This window comes from Tachypleus tridentatus, chromosome 4 (assembly GCF_004210375.1).
Source record: "Tachypleus tridentatus isolate NWPU-2018 chromosome 4, ASM421037v1, whole genome shotgun sequence".
NCBI lineage: Eukaryota > Metazoa > Arthropoda > Merostomata > Xiphosura > Limulidae > Tachypleus > Tachypleus tridentatus.
The window spans coordinates 9,838,626-9,860,733 of record NC_134828.1 but is presented as its reverse complement, the minus strand read 5'-3'; the positions used below and the strand labels follow the sequence as shown (position 1 = coordinate 9,860,733).

At 35.0% G+C, this 22,108-nt stretch overlaps 1 protein-coding gene across 4 annotated transcripts in view; it reads left to right on the top strand.

Moving 5' to 3' along the window:
- LOC143248544 (ceramide glucosyltransferase-like) overlaps window positions 1-17,965 on the top strand; it is a 45,438-nt gene extending 27,473 nt beyond the window's left edge. For all 4 annotated transcript variants that reach the window (XM_076496976.1, XM_076496975.1, XM_076496979.1 and 1 more), the window contains exons 6-9: window positions 48-226; window positions 3,825-3,911; window positions 11,522-11,711; window positions 13,967-17,965. In XM_076496976.1, the coding sequence (XP_076353091.1) occupies window positions 48-226; window positions 3,825-3,911; window positions 11,522-11,711; window positions 13,967-14,140 (630 nt within the window). In that variant the 3' untranslated portion in view covers window positions 14,141-17,965. The remainder of the gene's footprint in view (window positions 1-47; window positions 227-3,824; window positions 3,912-11,521; window positions 11,712-13,966) is intronic.
- Window positions 17,966-22,108: the final 4,143 nt, after the last annotated feature.

Genomic DNA, 22,108 nt, shown 5'->3' with positions numbered 1-22,108 from the left:
CAGGTAAACCTGCCAGGTTAGAGATTTATCATATGATCTGTTTTTAGGTTTTCTTTGGTACATCTCATGCACGTATCTACCTGTCAGCTGACTTCTTTAGAATCAATTGCCCTACGGGAATGTCAGCATTAATGCGGAAAAAGCCTCTTGATGAAGTAGGAGGAATCAAAGCTTTCGCTCAGTATCTAGCAGAGGATTTCTTCTTTGCTAAGTCATTTACTGATAGGTCAGTAATAGTAGGGTATGGTAGAAAGTTTGATTTACTGACTGATTGTTGACAGATGATTAGTTATAGTAAGGGAAAACAAAAGTGTACATTACTGATACTGTCTCCTTACAGGTGAGTGTAGTAGTCGTAGTAGTAGAGGAAATGTGTACTTTGTTATATACTGTCTACTGACAGGTGAGTGTAGTAGTAGTAGTAGTGGAAATGTGTACTTCATTATATACTGTCTACTGACAGGTGACTGTAGTAGTAGTAGTAGTGGAAACGTGTACTTTGTTATATACTGTCTACTGACAGGTGACTGTAGTAGTAGTAGTAGTAGTAGTAGTGGAAACGTGTACCTTGTTATATACTGTCTACTGACAGGTGACTGTAGTAGTAGTTGAAACGTGTACTTCGTTATATACTGTCTACTGACAGGTGACTGTAGTAGTAGTAGTAGTAGTAGTAGTAGTAGTAGTAGTAGTGGAAACGTGTACCTTGTTATATACTGTCTACTGACAGGTGACTGTAGTAGTAGTAGTAGTGGAAACCTGTACTTTGTTATATACTGTCTACTGACAGATGAGTGTAGTAGTAGTAGTAGAGGAAACGTGTACTTTGTTATATACTGTCTACTGACAGATGAGTGTAGTAGTAGTAGTAGTGGAAACCTGTACTTTGTTATATACTGTCTACTGACAGATGAGTGTAGTAGTAGTAGTAGAGGAAACGTGTACTTTGTTATATACTGTCTACTGACAGATGAGTGTAGTAGTAGTAGTAGTAGTGGAAACGTGTACTTTGTTATATACCGTCTACCGACAGGTGACTGTAGTAGTAGTAGTAGTGGAAACGTGTACTTTGTTATATACTGTCTACTGACAGGTGACTGTAGTAGTAGTAGTAGTGGAAACGTGTACTTTGTTATATACTGTCTACTGACAGGTGACTGTAGTAGTAGTAGTAGTGGAAACGTGTACTTTGTTATATACTGTCTACTGACAGGTGACTGTAGTAGTAGTAGTAGTGGAAACGTGTACTTTGTTATATACTGTCTACTGACAGGTGACTGTAGTAGTAGTAGTAGTGGAAACGAAATGTACTTTGTTATATACCGTCTACTGACAGGTGACTGTAGTAGTAGTAGTAGTGGAAACGTGTACTTTGTTATATACTGTCTACTGACAGGTGACTGTAGTAGTAGTAGTAGTGGAAACGTGTACTTTGTTATATACTGTCTACTGACAGGTGACTGTAGTAGTAGTAGTAGTGGAAACGTGTACTTTGTTATATACTGTCTACTGACAGGTGACTGTAGTAGTAGTAGTAGTGGAAACCTGTACTTTGTTATATACTGTCTACTGACAGATGAGTGTAGTAGTAGTAGTAGAGGAAGCGTGTACTTTGTTATATACCGTCTACTGACAGGTGACTGTAGTAGTAGTAGTGGAAACGTGTACTTTGTTATATACTGTCTACTGACAGGTGACTGTAGTAGTAGTAGTAGTGGAAACCTGTACTTTGTTATATACTGTCTACTGACAGATGAGTGTAGTAGTAGTAGTAGAGGAAACGTGTACTTTGTTATATACTGTCTACTGACAGATGAGTGTAGTAGTAGTAGTAGTGGAAACCTGTACTTTGTTATATACTGTCTACTGACAGATGAGTGTAGTAGTAGTAGTAGTAGTGGAAACGTGTACTTTGTTATATACTGTCTACTGACAGGTGACTGTAGTAGTAGTAGTAGTAGTGGAAACGTGTACTTTGTTATATACTGTCTACTGACAGGTGACTGTAGTAGTAGTAGTAGTGGAAACGTGTACTTTGTTATATACTGTCTACTGACAGGTGACTGTAGTAGTAGTAGTAGTGGAAACGTGTACTTTGTTATATACTGTCTACTGACAGGTGACTGTAGTAGTAGTAGTAGTGGAAACGTGTACTTTGTTATATACTGTCTACTGACAGGTGACTGTAGTAGTAGTAGTAGTGGAAACCTGTACTTTGTTATATACTGTCTACTGACAGATGACTGTAGTAGTAGTAGTAGTAGTGGAAACGTGTACTTTGTTATATACTGTCTACTGACAGGTGACTGTAGTAGTAGTAGTAGTAGTGGAAACGTGTACTTTGTTATATACTGTCTACTGACAGGTGACTGTAGTAGTAGTAGTAGTAGAAACATGTACTTCTTTATATACTGTCTACTGACAGGTGACTGTAGTAGTAGTAGTGGAAACGTGTACATTGTTATGTACTGTCTACTGACAGGTGACTGTAGTAGTAGTAGTGGAAACGTGTACATTGTTATGTACTGTCTACTGACAGGTGACTGTAGTAGTAGTAGTAGTGGAACGCGTGTACTTTGTTATATACCGTCTACTGACAGGTGACTGTAGTAGTAGTAGTAGTAGTGGAAACGTGTACTTTGTTATATACTGTCTACTGACAGGTGACTGTAGTAGTAGTAGTAGTGGAAACGTGTACTTTGTTATATACTGTCTACTGACAGGTGACTGTAGTAGTAGTAGTAGTAGTAGTGGAAACGTGTACTTTGTTATATACCGTCTACTGACAGGTGTGTAGTAGTAGTAGTAGTAGTAGTGGAAACGTGTACTTTGTTATATACCGTCTACCGACAGGTGACTGTAGTAGTAGTAGTAGTGGAAACGATGTACTTTGTTATATACTGTCTACTGACAGGTGACTGTAGTAGTAGTAGTAGTAGTGGAAACGTGTACTTTGTTATATACTGTCTACTGACAGGTGACTGTAGTAGTAGTAGTAGTAGTGGAAACGTGTACTTTGTTATATACTGTCTACTGACAGGTGACTGTAGTAGTAGTAGTAGTAGAAACGTGTACTTTGTTATATACTGTCTACTGACAGGTGACTGTAGTAGTAGTAGTAGTAGTAGTGGAAACGTGTACTTTGTTATATACTGTCTACTGACAGGTGACTGTAGTAGTAGTAGTAGTGGAAACGTGTACTTTGTTATATACTGTCTACTGACAGGTGACTGTAGTAGTAGTAGTAGTAGTAGAAACGTGTACTTTTTATATACTGTCTACTGACAGGTGAGTGTAGTAGTAGTAGTAGTTTTAAAGTATTGCTATAAATATGTTGTAGGCCATCCCTTTTTATTATTTTGAGCCATATTACTTAATAATTGTCTAATGCAAAGATGCCCATACTGCATGTAGCATTAAAAATCAATTTCACTTTACACATACTTTCCATGTATTTGGCTACCAATGTCTTCATCCTGTTAACTTCTCGTCTTGATCTATGTCCAGTGGATTCACACAATGTTTGCGAAGTTCTGCATGGTATTTTACTTCAATACAGAATTGTGTCTTGTACCATGTTTAATCAAAAAGGCTTCTGCCTGGTTCTCATAACTGCTTGTGAAAAGATACAGACAACATTACTTCGATAAGATGGATAGGTAGGCATGAAAGTGTTGAAACTGCATACAAGAAGTTTATTTTGAAATTAGTATAAGAGTAGTTGCACGTGTGTTTAGTGGAGAAATGTATAGAAACAATTAAGAAAAGTTACTGTTCAGGGTTGTTTACGTCACTTCTGTAAATATTTACTTTATTTCTTGTAGAGGATGGAAGTTAAGAATCAGTTCTCAGCCAGCTTGGCAAAACTCGGGACACTGTGACATCAGTAGCTTTAGAAATCGAATTACAAGGTAAGTGTCTTTTTTCTTTTGTAATGAAAACTGAGTTTGTAGTACTTAACGATTGGTCAGGAACTTTTCTATTCTTTCTTGTTTTGGTAATTTAATTTTTGCCAGTAGTTACTCAGTTGTAAACATTTGTATGGAATAGTGTGACGAGTTAATTCTGAGATGGAAACTCACCTCTTTACAACTATTAGTCATCTTAATTGTCATATGTATAAATAAGATTTGCATACCACTAGCCTTGAGGCATCTCCCATCTACATTTATGTGTATCATGTGAAAGCCCTCTACCAGTAAAAGGCTGACGTATCTTCACGTACACTAATTACCTTTGATGCATTTACACCCATGAATCTTCATTTTTTACCTTGGTATTGTATTTAAATTTTGTTTCTATTCAGTTTACTAAAATTTGCTTGATTGATAAAAACTCTTTTCCTTTAGTTTTTGTCTCAGAAAAGCTTCAAATTTTTATCATTAGGTTTGAACTGACAGTGATTTATATTTAGTCCTGTGTGTGGGACATTGCTCACATTTAGGCCTTATTTCTGATGTGGTCTTTAGAGTTTCTCACCGTTAGGATTTATTTCAGTTGTTGTTCAATGTATTTTGGATTATCACATGCCTGGTTGCCTCCTACTCCTGTCTCATCAAAACAAATTTATTTGTCTTCAATCATGAGTAATCTAGTAGACTATGATCTTCATGTGATTTGTTTTGGGTAATTCTTTACCATTCATGAAATGAATTTAACTATTCAGTCTCAGTCTTTATTTCTGTGTGTTTGTCTTTCCAGCTTTCTTGTCTGTTTTCTTACGTTCTGGCCCACAACCATTGTGTTTATCTTGTCTTTTTTCCCTTGGTAGTTATTGGGTTTTATATCATTTCCTTTACATGCTAACGCCTTTCCCATGCACAAATGCTTCATTCCCTTTGCAATTGTGACTCCTTTTGTTTGGATTTATAGAATTTTTCCTATGCTTTCCTCAATTCCCTGTCATTGGTACCTATCAGGCCATCTTAGGATTGAGCCCTTTACTTTCAGAAATATTTCACTCTCTAGTTCCGTCATTTTTACGTTTTTCATCTTTTTTCTGTATTTAATCTTCTATTTCCACCATTTATCTGAGCTACTTCTTAAAGCTTCTGATGGCTTCTATTAACATTCATTTATTCCTCCTCCTCTACACCTTCACTGTTTACAACTGTCTACTGTACACTTCAAAACTGTGATTCTCCTCCTCTACACCTTCACTGTTTACAACTGTCTACTGTACACTTCAAAACTTTGATCCTCCTCCTCTACACCTTCACTGTTTACAACTGTCTACTGTACACTTCAAAACTTTGATCCTCCTCCTCTACACCTTCACTGTTTACAACTGTCTACTGTACACTTCAAAACTTTGATCCTCCTCCTCTACACTTTCACTGTTTACAACTCTCTACTGTACACTTCAAAACTTTGATCATCCTCCTCTACACCTTTCACTGTTTATAACTGTCTTCTGTACACTTCTTAAAACTTTGATCATCCTCCTCTACACCTCCACTGTTTATAACTGTTTCACTGTACACTTAAAACTTTGATCCTCCTCCTCTACACTTTTCACTGTTTACAACTGTCTACTGTACACTTTAAAACTTTGATCCTCCTTCCTCTACACCTTCACTGTTTACAACTGTTTCTGCTGTACACTTTAAAATCTTTGATTCCTCCTCCTCTACACTTTCACTGTTTATAACTCTCTACTGTACACTCTAAAACTTTGATCCTCCTCCTCTACACTTCTTCACTGTTTTACAACTGTCTTCTGTACACTTCAAAACTTTGATCCTCCTCCTCTACACCTCCACTGTTTACAACTGTCTCACTGTACACTTAAAATCTTTGATCCTCCTCCTCTACACCTTCACTGTTTATAACTGTCTACTGTACACTTCTTAAAACTTTGATCTTCCTCTCTACACCTTCACTGTTTATAACTGTCTACTGTACACTTTAAAACTTTGATCCTTCCTCCTCTACACCTTTCACTGTTTATAACTGTCTTTACTGTACACTTTAAAACTTTTGATCCTCCTCCTCTACACCTTCACTGTTTACAACTGTCTACTGTACACTTCAAAACTTTGATCCTCCTCCTCTACACCTTCACTGTTTACAACTGTCTACTGTACACTTCAAAACTTTGATCCTCCTCCTCTACACCTTCTCTGTTTACAACTGTCTTTACTGTACACTTAAAACTTTGATCCTCCTCCTCTACACCTTCTCTGTTTACAACTGTCTTTACTGTACACTTCAAAACTTTGATCCTCCTCCTCTACACCTCCACTGTTTACAACTGTCTTTACTATACACTTCAAAACTTTGATCCTCCTCCTCTACACCTCCACTGTTTACAACTGTCTTTACTGTACACTTCAAAACTTTGATCCTCCTCCTCTACACCTCCACTGTTTACAACTGTATTTATTATACACTTCAAAACTTTGATTTTTATTGCAGCATTGCACCTGGAGTTGTGTTTTCTTTCCTCAGAAAGCACAGTTGGTTGAATTCGGTCTGTCCTTGGATGACATTGCTGTTTGCATTAGTCAGCTCCTCCCACTATGGCTTATTACCACCCTCAAATGTGACCTTTCTTTGAGTCATCTGAAGAAGACAGATACTCTCAATTGCAAGTGCTGTCTTCTGTTTTCTGAACATGTTTTGAACAATCCTTCCCTTCTCATTTATACAGATGGTTCAAAATCAGGTGACTCTGTGGGCTCTGCAGTGGTTTGTTGTGGCTGCACACAGAATCTTCTCTACAGTTTCTGTGTTCACTGACAAACTGTATGCCATTTATATTGCCTTGGATCATGTAGAACCTATGCAGTACACGAACAGCACTATTTATACTGATTCATTTAGCTCTAATGGCCCAGGAATTTCTTCACTTTAGTTTTTCGCTTTCTTTTCATTAATATTTAAAACTAACTTGCCCATTTCTCTTGATCATTCATTTCTATTCAGTTTTTCTGGATACTATGCCATGTTGGTATTTGTGGGAAGGATCTCACTAACATTGCAGCTAAGTCTGTCTGCTCTGGTACTATCACTGCTGTGCCTGTCCTATACATGGACTGTGGTCTGGTATTCAAGATTTGGCTCCATGGCAGTTGACAATGAACTTAGAGTGAGCAATGTGATAAATTTTTCCAGATCAAACCTTCTGTTGCTCTTTGGCTGCCTTACCTCTGTAAGGATCAAAAGGAGGAGGTTGTCCTGGCTAGATTATACAAGTTTTTTTAACTCATTGCTTTCTTTTATCTGGTACTGATGCACCAGTGTGTGGTCTCTGCAACCCTCAAGTGACAATAGCCCACATTTTACTGTCATGCCATCATTACGACCATGAGTGATGGCACCATTTTAGACATATTTTTACCGTTGACTCGCCCCTGATGTTGGATAGTGTCATTGGTGATGGTGACACTGTCCATCTCAGTTATGTTTTAAAATTTTAAGGGCCATTAGCCTTAGTAATTCTGTTCAAGTTTTAATTTGAAAAATTGGACTTTTTTCTATTTTAACATGGTTTCTTATTACATATTTTAATAATTTAACTTTTTAATTTTTTTTATCAGTTGTTTGATGCAGATAGCCTAGTTTCTTTTCACCAATAAATGCTAACCAACCATTCGTTTTCTCTGTTTGGTACTTTTCACTTCTGCATTATTCCTCCATACTTTTGTTTTCCTGGTTTTGGGAGTAGTTGGGTCAGATTAATTTGTCTTTACTGTATCCTCTCCTTCTTGTGTACTTATTTATCTGACTTCCTTTTGGTACACAGATGTCTTTAGTGTATTCCTTACCCCTAGTCCTTTTTGTTTTGGACATTAACCATACATTTCTGAGCCTGTTCACATCTTTTGTCAGGAGCTTTGATCTTGGTGGCAGATGGCCTCTCTTAACTAGTCCATATTCTATCAATAGAATTAAACTCAAACCCCCCAGATCTTCCACAGGGTTTATCCTTAGTTATACAAGTCCACCTTGAACAATTGTGCCACCCTTCTAACTACTGGGTTTTCTCCTCTTATGGTTCTTCCTCATTCTTAAACTATGATTGTCAATTTCTCAGTCAGACCTGGTCTTATCACTTGTTCTGTTCCTACTCCCCTATTTGTCACCTTCTTCTGGACTTCAAATTTACACACCAGTGACACCACTCTTTTTTTCAGTACTATTTTGGCATCTCTTTGATTGCCTTATCTTTTGATATTTGTTTTATCTTACTATAGCTTTTCACATTTTTCTTAGAGGAATATTTTTTCTTCCACCCTCACTCATAGAATTTGGCTGGTCTGTCACCTATTTGGCCAATCAGACTTTTCTCTAAGGTGATATTATTGTTATCACATTTGTGTCAGGTCTTTATATTCATCTATCACTACCTGTGACAGATTTTTCTTCATTGGTTCTTCTGCTACCTCTTCTTTCTGGCAATAATTCTGTGCACCACTTTTCTGCCTTTTTTACCTGATTATTTGTCAATGAATTTTCAATCTTGGCATTTTCTGGTTGTCCTATCTGTGGCCTCTCTTCTTTCTATGTACCAAGTGGTGTTTCTTTCCCTGTTCTATCCATTCTACTTGTTTATGTTCTGGTTGTCCTATCTGTGGCCTCTCTTCTTTCTATGTACCAAGTGGTGTTTCTTTCCCTGTTCTATCCATTCTACTTGTTTATGTTCTGGTTGTCCTATCTGTGGCCTCTCTTCTTTCTATGTACCAAGTGGTGTTTCTTTCCCTGTTCTATCCATTCTACTTGTTTATGTTCTGGTTGTCCTATCTGTGGCCTCTCTTCTTTCTATGTACCAAGTGGTGTTTCTTCCTCTGTTCTCTTCATTCTACTTGTTTATTCTCTTCATCCAATTCTGTGGCTTTAGTGAATTTTTGCATGTTTTCATGCTTGCCCTATTAAAGCTGTTGACTGTTGCCTTTTGCACTTTCTCTTGTGACTTGTTTCTTCTTACTTTTGTCACATGACTGTTCCTTTAGATGCTTTTTGAATCCTCATTTATCTTTTTCTGCTCCAGAAGTGATCCTTTCTTCCTTAGACTTTAACTGCTTGAGAGATATGCTGTACTTCTCTTCTAATTCACTTCTCTTTATCTCTCGTTCATTAGACCAATAACGCCCAGCTCAGCTCTTGTTGGGCTGCTTTGTGTACCTCATTACAGTTCTCTACCTTTAGGTGTGTGATCCTATTCTGGGGCTTCTCTATTTCTATGCACTTCTTCCTTTACAGGGTGAGCCTGTCAACTCCTTCATTGGCAGGTTTGTATCAGGCTGTGAATGCTCAGGCTGTTTTCCTTTTAGTCATTCTCAATTCGTCATATTTTTCCTTTTTCTTATACTTGTCCATGGATGAGCTCCTATGGATGGGGATGTGGACTCTCTCCATTCATGTATTTCCTTCTTTACACCTGAAGATTTCAGCTTCTACAGACTGCCATTATTCATTTACCTCAGTGCCATTGAGAACAGTATGTACGATTTTTCTTAGAGGGCCTTGTTTATAAAATAGTGTTCTATTCAAAGTCTGCATGGAGCCAAATAATGAAAAAAGCTTGTAACATTTATCCTGGTGTTCTACATGTGCCCACTGTGGGATGAGGTGTTCTGCAAGACCACTTGCGGTATACTAATGGTGTGTGTGTTCATTTAGTTGTCCAATCCAGACCATACTTATTCCTTGGAAGATCATAGGAAACTTCCAGTGCTAGGGAAGACTAACCTACTTTTGTGGCTTGCATTTATTGGTCATTGTACTGTCCTAATAAAAGACTTTTTCAAACTAAAGAGCTGATGAGAATCCTGGGACCTTCTCCAGATCTGCCTTGTGCATCCCTTCCTTCCCATCAAGTAAAGTACAAAGGACCTTTACAAGTTTCTTGTTGCTGGAGTGGTAGACCATGGAGAATCCTCACTGGTTAGAATGTAACTGCTGGGGCTAGAATAAGAGTACCATTATGGTGAGAAGGGGGATGATGGTGAGGCTGTTGATCTAGTGCAGGTCACCCCACATGTAACTGATACATTACTCATGCCACAGGTGCTTACCTCCTGCAACCTGAGCTGGTTTAGTTGAGGTGTGCATACAGTAAATGACTGTACCCCCTTGCAAACAAAGCTTGTGCATGCATTGCTCATGGACAGATACTACATAGTACAGAACCTTCCACCTCCAGATATCTTATTCATTAATATCTGTGCAGTTGAGTAGAGCTGAATATTTACTGTATAAAACCAATACATTTTTATATCTTGTATGTCCACCAACAGTCGTTTTCAGTGGAGTTGAGATGATCATACTCAGTACTGGTCCTTACAACATAGCAAAGGTGTCTTCCTTCTGGAGCTGGTTTAAGTCCTGTAGAATCTGACAGCAGAGCTTAAGTGAGCACTCCATACACTCGTATCTCTCACGTACTCTTCTTTTTCAGCTGGCACTGGACCCGTGAAGACTGACGGTTAAGTTCAGGGATATAAGTATTCCTGCTAAATATAACAAATTACCCTTCTCTTGCAGCTCAAGTTGATCTCGCATAGTTCAAGCGAGCACGGATATTTATCACTAGTGCTGTCCTCCCACGCCTAGTTTTGACTCATTGACCCTGATGGTAGAGGAAGTGAGCACACAAAGCATGGTCTGAAGGAGACCCAACCACACTACACATATTGGCTATGTGACAACTTGTGTGAAAGTACATAAACATCTGTGTGCCAGTTCTACACACACAAAAGTTTGGGTGTTATACCTCATCTCTTTTATTATATACACTGTATGAGAAGTGATAAGGTCTCCCATGGATGTATCTGTATGAAGTCTCACACCCTGTGGGCTTCATTCTGATGTTTTCTGAAAGGTGCTAATCTTGGTAGATTTTGGATGGATCTCTTTGCCATATCAACTTGGAATTCTAACTAATCTGTTTTTAGAGATGAGTTATTGTTTTGTAGTTAACATTTTCCTTATCTGAAATGTATTTTTGATAGATACCCAGATCTGCACACATTCTCACCCATCCTCTTCACGTAGAGTACACAACTTCTTACGTACCTCTTTAAAGACTATAGAATGACTAGTGCTGAATCTCATGGGTGTTAGTGTAGGTGGAGAGCTTTTGTCACATGATGATGTCTTACAGTGACATTATTTACATGACACGAGGTGGAAGTTGCCTCGAGGCTAGTGGTACATATGGTGAGGAAGATGACTAATCTGCATATAGCAGTGAGTATCTGTCAGTTGTTAACATTTTTAGGTAAGGAAAATGTTAACTTGTGATTTTATAAATAAAGAATTATCAAATATGGTGTGGTTGTTTGCTTTGTTATGCTATGCAAATTTAGATGCTCCTGAGTTTATGTTAATCATTGCTGTAAAAAAAACATCCCAGGAAAAACATTAACAGTTTTTAAGAGCATAATTTTATTATTTTTAGTGAAGAGCTCTCTAATTTAAGAGCTAATGTCTAATCTTAAAACTAAAAGTTTTGTTTCTTCTGTTTGTATTAAATTACCAGATGAGCATAATAAAAACTAAAGTGGTTGTTTTCCAGATGGGGAAAGCTCCGGTTTGCTATGGTGCCTCACACAATATTTTTCGAACCACTTTCCGAATGTCTTTTTTTGGGAATTTTTGTTGCATGGTCAGCTAACTTCCTTTTCAACTGGGATTGTTTTGTATTATATTTAGTACATGTTTTAGTTTGGTTTCTACTTGATTGGATTCTTCTGTGTATTATTCAGGTAAGCTTTTGATCTGTAAAGTGTTTATTTAACATATAATATTCACATTGCAAATAACTGAACAGGTTTGAATGAAAATATTTTTTTTATTATATTTCTCTCTTAACCCTATGCCCAGTGCATGTCATGAGATTTTAGTAACTTCAAAATGTATTTAAGCTGTTTTTTGTTTATGTACAGCATAAGACCTTAGTTAATAATTTATATCTTAATAGTGTATATACATTTTAAGTTCTTAATTTTATGGGGCAATATTTAGAAATATCCCCTAGTGTGGAAGATGTGAAATATTTTCCAAGGCATCCCCCTCTTCTCTATTTTATCCACCACTCTTTCAGTAAGTACACATTTTAATATAAATTACTAACTATAAAACTTTCATTACTCAGAGAAACTATAATTTTTATAGCCTTCAATCTTGTTTGGTTACAGATTCATCAAATAGAAAACCAGCCCCTTCTTGTCACACCCACCTGTCACATCTGCTCTTTTAAGATTTGTCAATAATTTTCTATTAATAATACACTATGTATGACCAATAGAAAGCTAAGGTTTTCCTGTATCAAATGATACATTATACTGTTTTTTGAACATGTCCATTGATTTTCAATGCAAAACTTGACTGATTCTGTTGGTAGGAAGTTCTTATGTCTTGTAATGTTGCATGGGAACAGCTTTACTGCGCCCGCGTCGCGCTAAACATGCTCGCCCTCCCAGCCGTGGGGGCGTTATAATGTTACGGTCAATCCCACTTTTCGTTGGTTAAAAAGTAGCCCAAGAGTTGGCAGTGGGTGGTGATGACTAGCTGCCTTCCCTCTAGTCTTACACTACAAAATTAGGGACGGCTAGCACAGATAGCCCTCGAGTAGCTTTGTGCGAAATTCCAAAAGAAACAAACAAACATCTTTACTGTGTTGCTTATCTCCTTTGTAGTTTTTTATGGTTGACCAGTAGACCTGGCAACTTGTTGGATACTTCATTCGTGATGGAATTGGTTATTGAGTTAAACCTTAATGAGCAAAGTCTTCAGACAAGTTGAGCCTCGATAAACACCTTTCATGGTAAAAGCTGTTTAAAATCACCCTATATTTATTTATTGCTATAGAAAAACTTCTCATATGCTTTAAAATGTTGTACAAAAGTGATTCACAGGCAATCTGAAATCTCCGTAAGCTTACGTACAGAGGAATAATACGTATTACATCACCTAAGTGACACTGCAGGTGACAAAATCTCCACACTGGAAATGTTCCTTGTGATTCCATATGTATGAGCACTTAATTTTGTTAATGAGTTACGTTACTTTATGCATTTCGTTGCTTATAACATCAAAATGTTAACTTTATAATCATTTTGTACATAAGCAGTGAGTTTTAGTTGTTTTTCCTGTAATTATAGTTATTGGTTTAAGTGTTTGTAATAAAGTGTTATGATGAATATTATATTTAGTTTTCATATTAGAAGCAATTATTTGTTGGATGTACCCTTATGAAACAGTAGAGATGAATTATTAAAAAAATTCATAAAGTGATTTATATTAAATAATATATTTGGATTGTTACCATGTTTTGTTTTTTAGTTTTGTTAAGTGCACAATCTTTCTGGCTTGATTACCTGATCCTTTTACATGTGCAGGTTGTTTACTAAACAACAGTATCTAACATTATTCGTATACCACAGTACCAAGATATGGAACGTATTAGTGACCTTTAACTTGAGTTTGGTTTGAAAAATGCCCTATATGACAAAATTATATTTTAGTAACATTTCTTGAATGTTTTACAGTACGAGAAATATTTCCAGATTTGTACTCGGATGAGAAATTCTCTTAACAACTAAAATGATTTGAGACATTTTTGTGGAACTAGTTTTGGAATACTGTGATTTTAAGTTTTCTGAAACTCACTATATTAGACCCTAAAACACACATATAACAAAACTGAATGTCAGCTTTAATATGCTGGATTATACGTTGTGGTTCTTTAAGAAAGTTGCAAATTGACTGATAAATTATAACTTAAATTTTAGAATAATTTAGTAAATTTTTCCAAGAACGTTTGTTTAAATCCAGTATTTTTTCTTTTTCTCCATAATAGCAGTAGTTGAAAAGAATTTTATGGTTAGAATTTAGAAATATTAGAACAAAAAGGCTTTCCAAAGTTTTTATATTTTCATGTTTTAATTAATACAATTTTAATACAAAAATATTGTATTAAAAAAAACACGATAATTTTATCGTTATTATTATTTCACAGAACGGATCGCTTCCTTTTAGTAAAGGAGACTTTGTAGTGGCTTGGATATTTCGTGAGAGCTCAGCTCTTTATCTCTATTTGAAAGCTTTGTTTGACCCAACAATCCGGTGGCGAACTGGAACCTACAGGCTCCGATGGGGAGGTATAGTAGAAGAAATCAAGTCCAAGTTATAGCCTCTGTTATTGTTGGTTTGGTTCACTAAAAAAAAAAAAAGTAAACCAGTGTGTGTGTATATTGTATATCCAAAAGTCAACTTTTCTTTTTGTTGTTGTTTTTTTTACTTCTGAAAATGTATATACTCAGTTCAATGGATATTTTTCATCATGGTTCTACATAGAATTGAAATCATTGTCCTTGAAACTGAAACATTAGTAGGTTTAATCTAATAATTTACTTAGTGTTTGTTTATATACTAAAAAAAAAACTAATTGTGTAATGATAATAAGAAATATTAGTACATGAATTGTTTTAATTACATAGTTCTAATGTTTCTTCATGTGTAATAAACCATTAAAGTAACAAACATAACTACAGTAAGTATGCTGGATATAGTTGTACTGTTACAGAAGAACGTCAAATCCTTACAGCTACACATCTTGTAGATATCTTTCATAGCATTGTTCACAGTGATAATGGTAACAGTCAGTGTGTTTTGAAACTGTAGGTAAACATAAGTGTTTTGCTACAATATTAGACTTTCAGTGTTTTTTAGTTTTGTATTTCAAAGCATTTTGATGCCTAACATTCAGATAATAAAAACAAGGAAGTGACATATTAAACATATTTTATTATTATGTTTTGTTAAGTTACTTTTTTTGCTTAGAACCAGTTTATTTTTAGGATTAAACAGAATCCCATGCAAATAAAATGGAACCTTCAAAGTCTAGAACAGTCAATTTACAAGTATGTTTTTCTAGATCACTAGCTTTGTTTACCCTACTGGTATGTTTTAACACATCCTTACCTGGGCATGAACATTTGATGTTCTTAAATCAACTTTAAGTTGTTAGTGTTAAACATTATGTGTCAAAATAGATAATTTACATTGTTATTTAAAACTAATACTCTTCCAAAAAAAAATCAGATTTTTGTGTAGATTGATTGACAAATGAATTCAAATATTGATTCATCACTTCATGGTTTTTTGAGTAATTTTTGGTTGCTTGTTTTAATCAATGTGAAATACTGTACTGGTATTTGTAAAGTGGAAAATTAGTGCTTTAGTTGTTATTCAAAACTCGAGTGGAATTTTATTTTAACTATATTAATAATTTTAACAACATTATTGATTAAAATATGAGGCACACCAGTGTCATTTTTCTATGTGATTTAGTTGAACAGTGCAAAGAGTTAGGAAATTGTTTGTGTTTGCAAACTTAGTTTGTTATTAGGAAAATTAATTAATATTTTATTGAAAGCATGTTACTGGATTAGTGTACATTGAACACAGCTAAGGAAAGTCACTTGGAAGATATAAGAATTTTTTTTATATTATTATTTCAGGTTGTTTATGTGACATTTCTTATTTGTGTGTGCTTAAGTCATTGGATAGCAAAATTAGGTACTGTTTGCTCTGATATGAACCTCCACTTTATCTCCAGAGGTTATTATCATTTATGAAGCACCTAAATAGTTCATTTGAGGTAGAAAAATTTGTGTATTTATAAACAGGACTGCTATCCATTATAAAAGTAGTCCTTGTAGTGGGACTTAAGTGAAGTAATAGTTTTGTAAATTACAACAGAGGACCAGTGTTTGTTACTGGAACGTCTTAGCCTGCAACTGTGAATAGAATTGGCGTGTTAAAATAAAACATTAATATGTAGTGTACAAGACCGTTAATTCATCCTGCTGGTTTTAGCTGACACTGTGTTGACAGACAGTGACAGTCTATTGAACCTGTTATTTAACGACTCTTAGATATACTTCATGTAAAACCAATAAGGTTTATTCTACGTTTATTATGAGGTTTCATACTCATCACTTGATGAATCTCTCTGATAAACTTTGAGAGAAATTGGTCTGTCCACAAAGATCACTAAATCTAGGATTTATATCCATTCTATTTATGAAGATTGCATCAGTCTCATAACCACGTGATCCTTTTGATTTACCCAGAGTTGTAAAACAAACAAAATTATTGAATCATATCCATCACTACTTTGAGTAAGATACAGATGAAACGTATACTTAACATTTGCAGAAGAACTTAAATAGACTTGAACATTCTGGTGACGTGTTTAATTTTCTTTTGCAATTGGTACTTTTCTTTTCCACTAAATCCCATATATATTAGTTTTCTTTTCATTATAAATTAACATCTGATTGGGGAAGCTGTTAAGAATAAACATACTAAGCATTAGCATTATAGATATAAAAAAAAGTAGTGATACCAGTGAACAAAAATTTGCTTACAGTTAAAAGGAGTGCGACTCTAAAATGATCATAAACTGAATAATTTATCAAAATTAGGGACCACCTCCTAAAAAGACTACGTGTTTTAGTGCTCTTATGCCACCATCTTGAAATACTAAAACGTGTACTTTTTTATTTTAAGGGTGGCCCCTGATTTTAATAAATTATTTAGTGTCTGATCATTTCAGAGTTGCACTCCTTTTAATTTTGTTTGTCCATATTGCACAAGCGCAATTTTAAGTTATTTAAAGAGACTTTTCTTTGACAGTGTAATAATACTGCCATTTTTCCCCACATATTTTGGTATTAATTATGAGTATTGTAACAAAGTAACCATTTTGATCCTGACTGCGAATGGCAGAAACAGTAACTAGAAATTCTTGCAGTTTTAAGTAAATGTTCTACTCGAAGTGACGTTTCTGTTTGCATTCCATAACTCTATGTACAAGACGCCAAGAGCTGTGATAATTATTAAACAAGACATAAAGTTGTGATGATTATTAATTTCCATTAATTATAAGTCTCTTAAGTTTTGGTTTCATTTAATATTGAAGTTCATGGTGGTCTTTTTATGGTGCGCTATAGTTCCAAGTCATTGTATTAATTATAATTATCAACGTTTGTTTCAAAGACGATGGTGCCCAATGTCTTAGACAAGGAAGAGCGAGTCAGTAGTCTTCCATATGTTTACACTGCTTGTGTTGTGTCATATATTAATGTATGCTTTAATCTATATTTAACCATTCAATTAAATGTTAGATGATTTTACTTGTTTTTCATACGGTAATTGTCTTCATTTGTCAATACAATAGTGGTTTTTCAATGTGGTCTTGTATAATGACACAGGATTCTGTGTTTGTGTATTTCTGCCTTTGTAATTATTGGTTATGAAGTTCTTCGGAAAATGTGTTTTTTTAAGGGTTACCAGTTACTTGGTTCATAAACGAATCGTAAGATATGCGATGATTGAGCAGATTGTCTCAGTATCGACATATTAAACTTTCATAATATTTCTTCAAAAATTTTTCATAATATAAGTATTCCCCTGGTAATTGACGCTAACATTTCAATTTTTACTTTGGTTATAATTACTATGGTTATTTAACTACCATATGAAATGGCCAGTGAGCCGTCACTGGTTCAAAATTACTAAGGAATCTCATTCATTGTGAATACTGAGGGGAGGGGAGGGGTAATTCTGAAGATGTCAGCTTCATTTCTGAAACATAGTACAAATTGATGGCAGTATTAGTTTGAAAAAAATTTGTAGTGAAAAAAATTGGTAGCTTCAGCTGTTTTGTTTTTTGTGTGCAAACGTGTTTTCGGAGTTGTAGTCAATGGTGCATTTGTAATATGAAGAAAAGCATGTAACACTTTATCTTTTTATGTCAGATAATCTCTGTTTGATTTGTTTAAAGTGAAACTACAGCTATTAATATTTATGAAGACCTCAGTTATATGAGGCAGTTTTGTTTAGTGTTTCTTGTATTTGTCAAGCACAAAAACTGTTCGGTTTACGTTAAATAACCTACTGACATGAACGTAGTCATTGTGGTAAATAAAAAAATTATTTTAATTGTGAACTTTTTGTCGTCTCTCACGTAATCACTCGTATAGATACGTTTTATGAGTTGAATCGCAACATCACATGATTTGTAGGATCTGAAATCACGACTAAATGCCATTAAAAAAATACTATCACAAATACACACAGTAAAAATCTTATTTCTCTTATTGATATCTGGTTCAGTTAATGTTTTATAAATTTATTAAAATTACAAAACAGCTAATATGTGTAAACCGAAGTGTAGTTTCTTTTCAGAACTAGGGGATACCAATATAAATGTAGTATGGTAGGAGCTATCTTTTACTTTTCTAAGGTGGTGGTGGTTGGTCTTTGGAATGGGCTGCCTTTCCAGTATTGTAAAGGCAGTAAATTTGCGTTTTAAACCAAACTTAATAGGTAGGTATAAATAAAGGTTGGCTCTAATATATATTAATTTGTTCATTAATAGTTTTAGCTTAGAGCAGTGGTTCTTAACCTTTTTCAGTGTTTGAGGATGGGACAGTTGAGATTTACTTATTTTAAATGGACTAATATGCCCCATGTTTTCCCTAAACATGTTAAATCTTTTCCCATTATCATTAGGAAATCAGCTGCTATAGTGAATTATAATATTTTGATCGTGTAACGTTTAAGACGTCTGTGTATTTCATAATGGTCTCGGTAGATGAACGAAATGTTGTAAAATATGTTCTTTCAAACAATTTTTAACAGCTGATTTTGTAATCTTTGTTAGTTGGCGAGATTCCTTACGTTAATAATAAAACTTTTCGTCGTCTATTTTTATTTCTATAGTTTTAATATTAAATTAACACCAATTAGATTTAACGTAATGGATGTTGTGTATGTAATATGAGCATACAAATAGCAATTAAAGCGACTGACATATCGCACCAGGTTTGAGAGCCATGGTATTGAACGAAAGAGGCCAGCATCCATTTTGACTTTCACTCGTTTTTGCAATAAATATAAGTTCTGTTGGAATTACGTTTATAACACTAATTCATAAAAATCATAGCATGAATTTGTTAATCAGGTTTTGGTTGGAAATTAACGTAATTCAAATGCAATAAACATACAAGTAGTTTTTTTTTAAAACAAACTAAAAATACGTTAAAGATAATTCCTCAATTGTCAACTATTTGAATACATTTATTAAGGAGTTGTCCCCCAGCGGCATGTCTGCGGACTTAACAACACTGAAACCCGGGTTTCGATACCCGTGGTGGGCAGATCATATCTAGCCTATTGTATATGTTTGTGCTTATTTCAAAGTAACAAGTATTAAGTAGTTAGCAATAAACAATTATATTCTATAAAAGTAATTGTTAGAACAAGACAAGTTTCTATTTTCTGGAGTTATATCATATTACTATATACAATATCGTTTATTTGAGGTACACAAAAAAATATTAATGTATTAGGCAAGACGTTTCTCTTACTAATTTAGGATAAAGTAATGGCATTTCACGTTATCTGACAAATATACTTTATAGCAGTATATGATTACAGCAGTTTTATTAAAATTGGCCTTGTGGTAGTGCAGGTCGTGGATTCAAATCTCATTGTCAAACATACTCGTCCTTATAACAGAGGGCGTCATAATGTATTGCTCAATACCACTATTTAATTAGATAGCTAAAGATGTGGGGTTAACTAGTTTCTTTCCCTATAGTCTATCCCTTACAAATTAAGAACGGCTACTGCAGATAACTCTCGAATAACTTGGAGGAAAGTTTAAAAGAACTGAAATGTAAAAATAGGAAACTATTCAAGTTAGTTAAGGTCATGGCAAGTCAAATACATAATTATAATAATACAATAATACTCATGAGGCATGCACGCAAACGACTCAAAGTAGCTGATGTGTGATGCAATTCGACAGAGACCCTCAGATTAGGAATCGAGCGTCTGAACCACCTGGTCATGCTGGGCCTCCAAAGAGCAATAAAACAGTGAAATTTAAGTATCAGTAGATGTATATTATTACCAATTTAAAGATTCTTGTAAAGTGTAGTTTCATGTTACAATTTTAAGCCATTATAGAAAGAAAAGGGTAAAAAATATTTATTCCGATTTTCTTTTGGTGGTTACAAGGTTGGTCAAATTGATCAACCCTGTATTGAATTACAACAAAGATAATAAAACAAAGTTTTATTGAAAAAAGTTTAAAATGAATTTAGGAAATTTTCTAGGTGAAAAAAGTTAACATAAAAGTCACTTCGAACTCACACTGGTAAGAAAAATCTGATTTTTTGTATATAATAAGACTTGAAAAGTTTATTGAAAGTCTGTCATATGTTTTGACGGAACACATACTGCATTAAAAATAATAATATCGAAACTATAACAAGTACAAAGTGGCCACGTGATCGCTCAGTCTGAGCGGGCCCAGCATGTCAATTTGCTTAGGGCTCTTGACTTGCTTGTACAAAATTCCATTCCCACCAAACATGCTTGCCCTTTCAGCTGCGAAGGCGTTATTATATGACAGATACACTCCACTATTCATTGATAAAAGAGTAAGCTACTAGCTGCCTTCCCTCTAGTCTTGCACAAAGAGAAGACTAGTACAGATAGACTTCGTGTAGTTTTGCGCGAGATTCAAACCAAATCAATCAAACATGACTGAAATCGTATTGAAAGAATTGGCTCAGAGCGTTGACACACCACACAAACTGACGAATCAGCGGCGTCGATTCTTATGACCTTTCACAATGTAGTATCAGGTTCGTGTTATAATTTGTTGAAGATAAAAAAAAATAATTTAATGGAGTTTTTCATTTAGGTCAGTTGGGATACTTTTTTCGAAGCAGTGAAAATCTTTAGGGTCGAATATTGTTACATCGGTTCGATCGGGTAACAGTAAAGAAAGTTTTTGTTTTCACCACTAGGCCTTAGCAACAGTGTATTTTCAGTTTATTCTTTTAAATAACTGGCCGTATCGAATGTTTCAGATTTTTTAAGACATAGAATCATCTATATAACGGATTTACTAATATATATATTTATCTTAACATCGATGTTCGTTTTAGTTAAATATATGCTTACAAATCCATGCAACTTATACTATTAAACGTGTTTGCGAAATTATATCGCCCAGTTATTAAATTTTTCGAGTGTAAAAATCAACGATGTGTTTTCCGAAAGCACTAACGCATTGTCAAATATTGCTGGCCAACTGAAATTTCTAGAACCTCGCCAAGAAACTGTATATATTGTTGGTTTGCTGCACTTAGTATACTATAAATCAAGGAGACTATAACCGCTAGTAACACTTATTAATCGAGAAACTAAACATATTTGATTGAGAATAGATTTCGAACTTTACAAACCGATTAACTTCAGCTGTGAAAATTTTGCGTGTGAAGGACTAGCTAGCTACCCATAAAGTGAACTATACCAATATTAACTCGAAATTAATTCGCTCATCGTGAACCGTCGATGAAATATTCAGTTCCAGACGAGATAGGAGACTCAATATTGTAAAGTCTCTCCCTCTCAGATCCCTATAATTGCATCATCTACCCACTTGTACTTTTTACCAGCTTCTAAGCATAACAGCACTCTCCCTGGTATTAAAGACTAGGAGTCTTGGTAGTGGTATTAGTCACAATACGAATATTAATTACGTAGTTCAAGTAAATATCATGAGCCACTTGTTGTGTGGTAACTGGTCTACGCTGAACCTAACCCTCCCTGGTACAGAACATGGCCCGAATTCCGATGAAGATAGAGTGACCTACAATGTGACAACCCTGGGATAGTTTGGGGTTACAGATCCTCTGTATGGAAGAAGTGCGTGTGTTAATATACTAATAATGATGCAGTGATTTAGTTCATTCTGTATTAATTATTAATTGTGTGCACAAATCCAATTTATTTTTCTTAGTTAAAATTTTTCGTTTATTTTAATCGCTGTAAAAACTAAGAAAATGTGTTCGGAAATATTGGATATTGTTTGTTTGTGTTTTGTTTTTTTTTAATTTTGCGCAAAGCTAAACGAGGGGTATCTGTGCTAGCCGTCCCTAATTTAGCAGTGTAAGACTAGAGGGAAGGCAGCTAATCATCACCAACTCTTGGACTACTCTTTCACTAACGAATAGTGGGATTGACTGTAACTTTATAACGCCCCCACGACTGAAAGGGCGAACATGTTTGG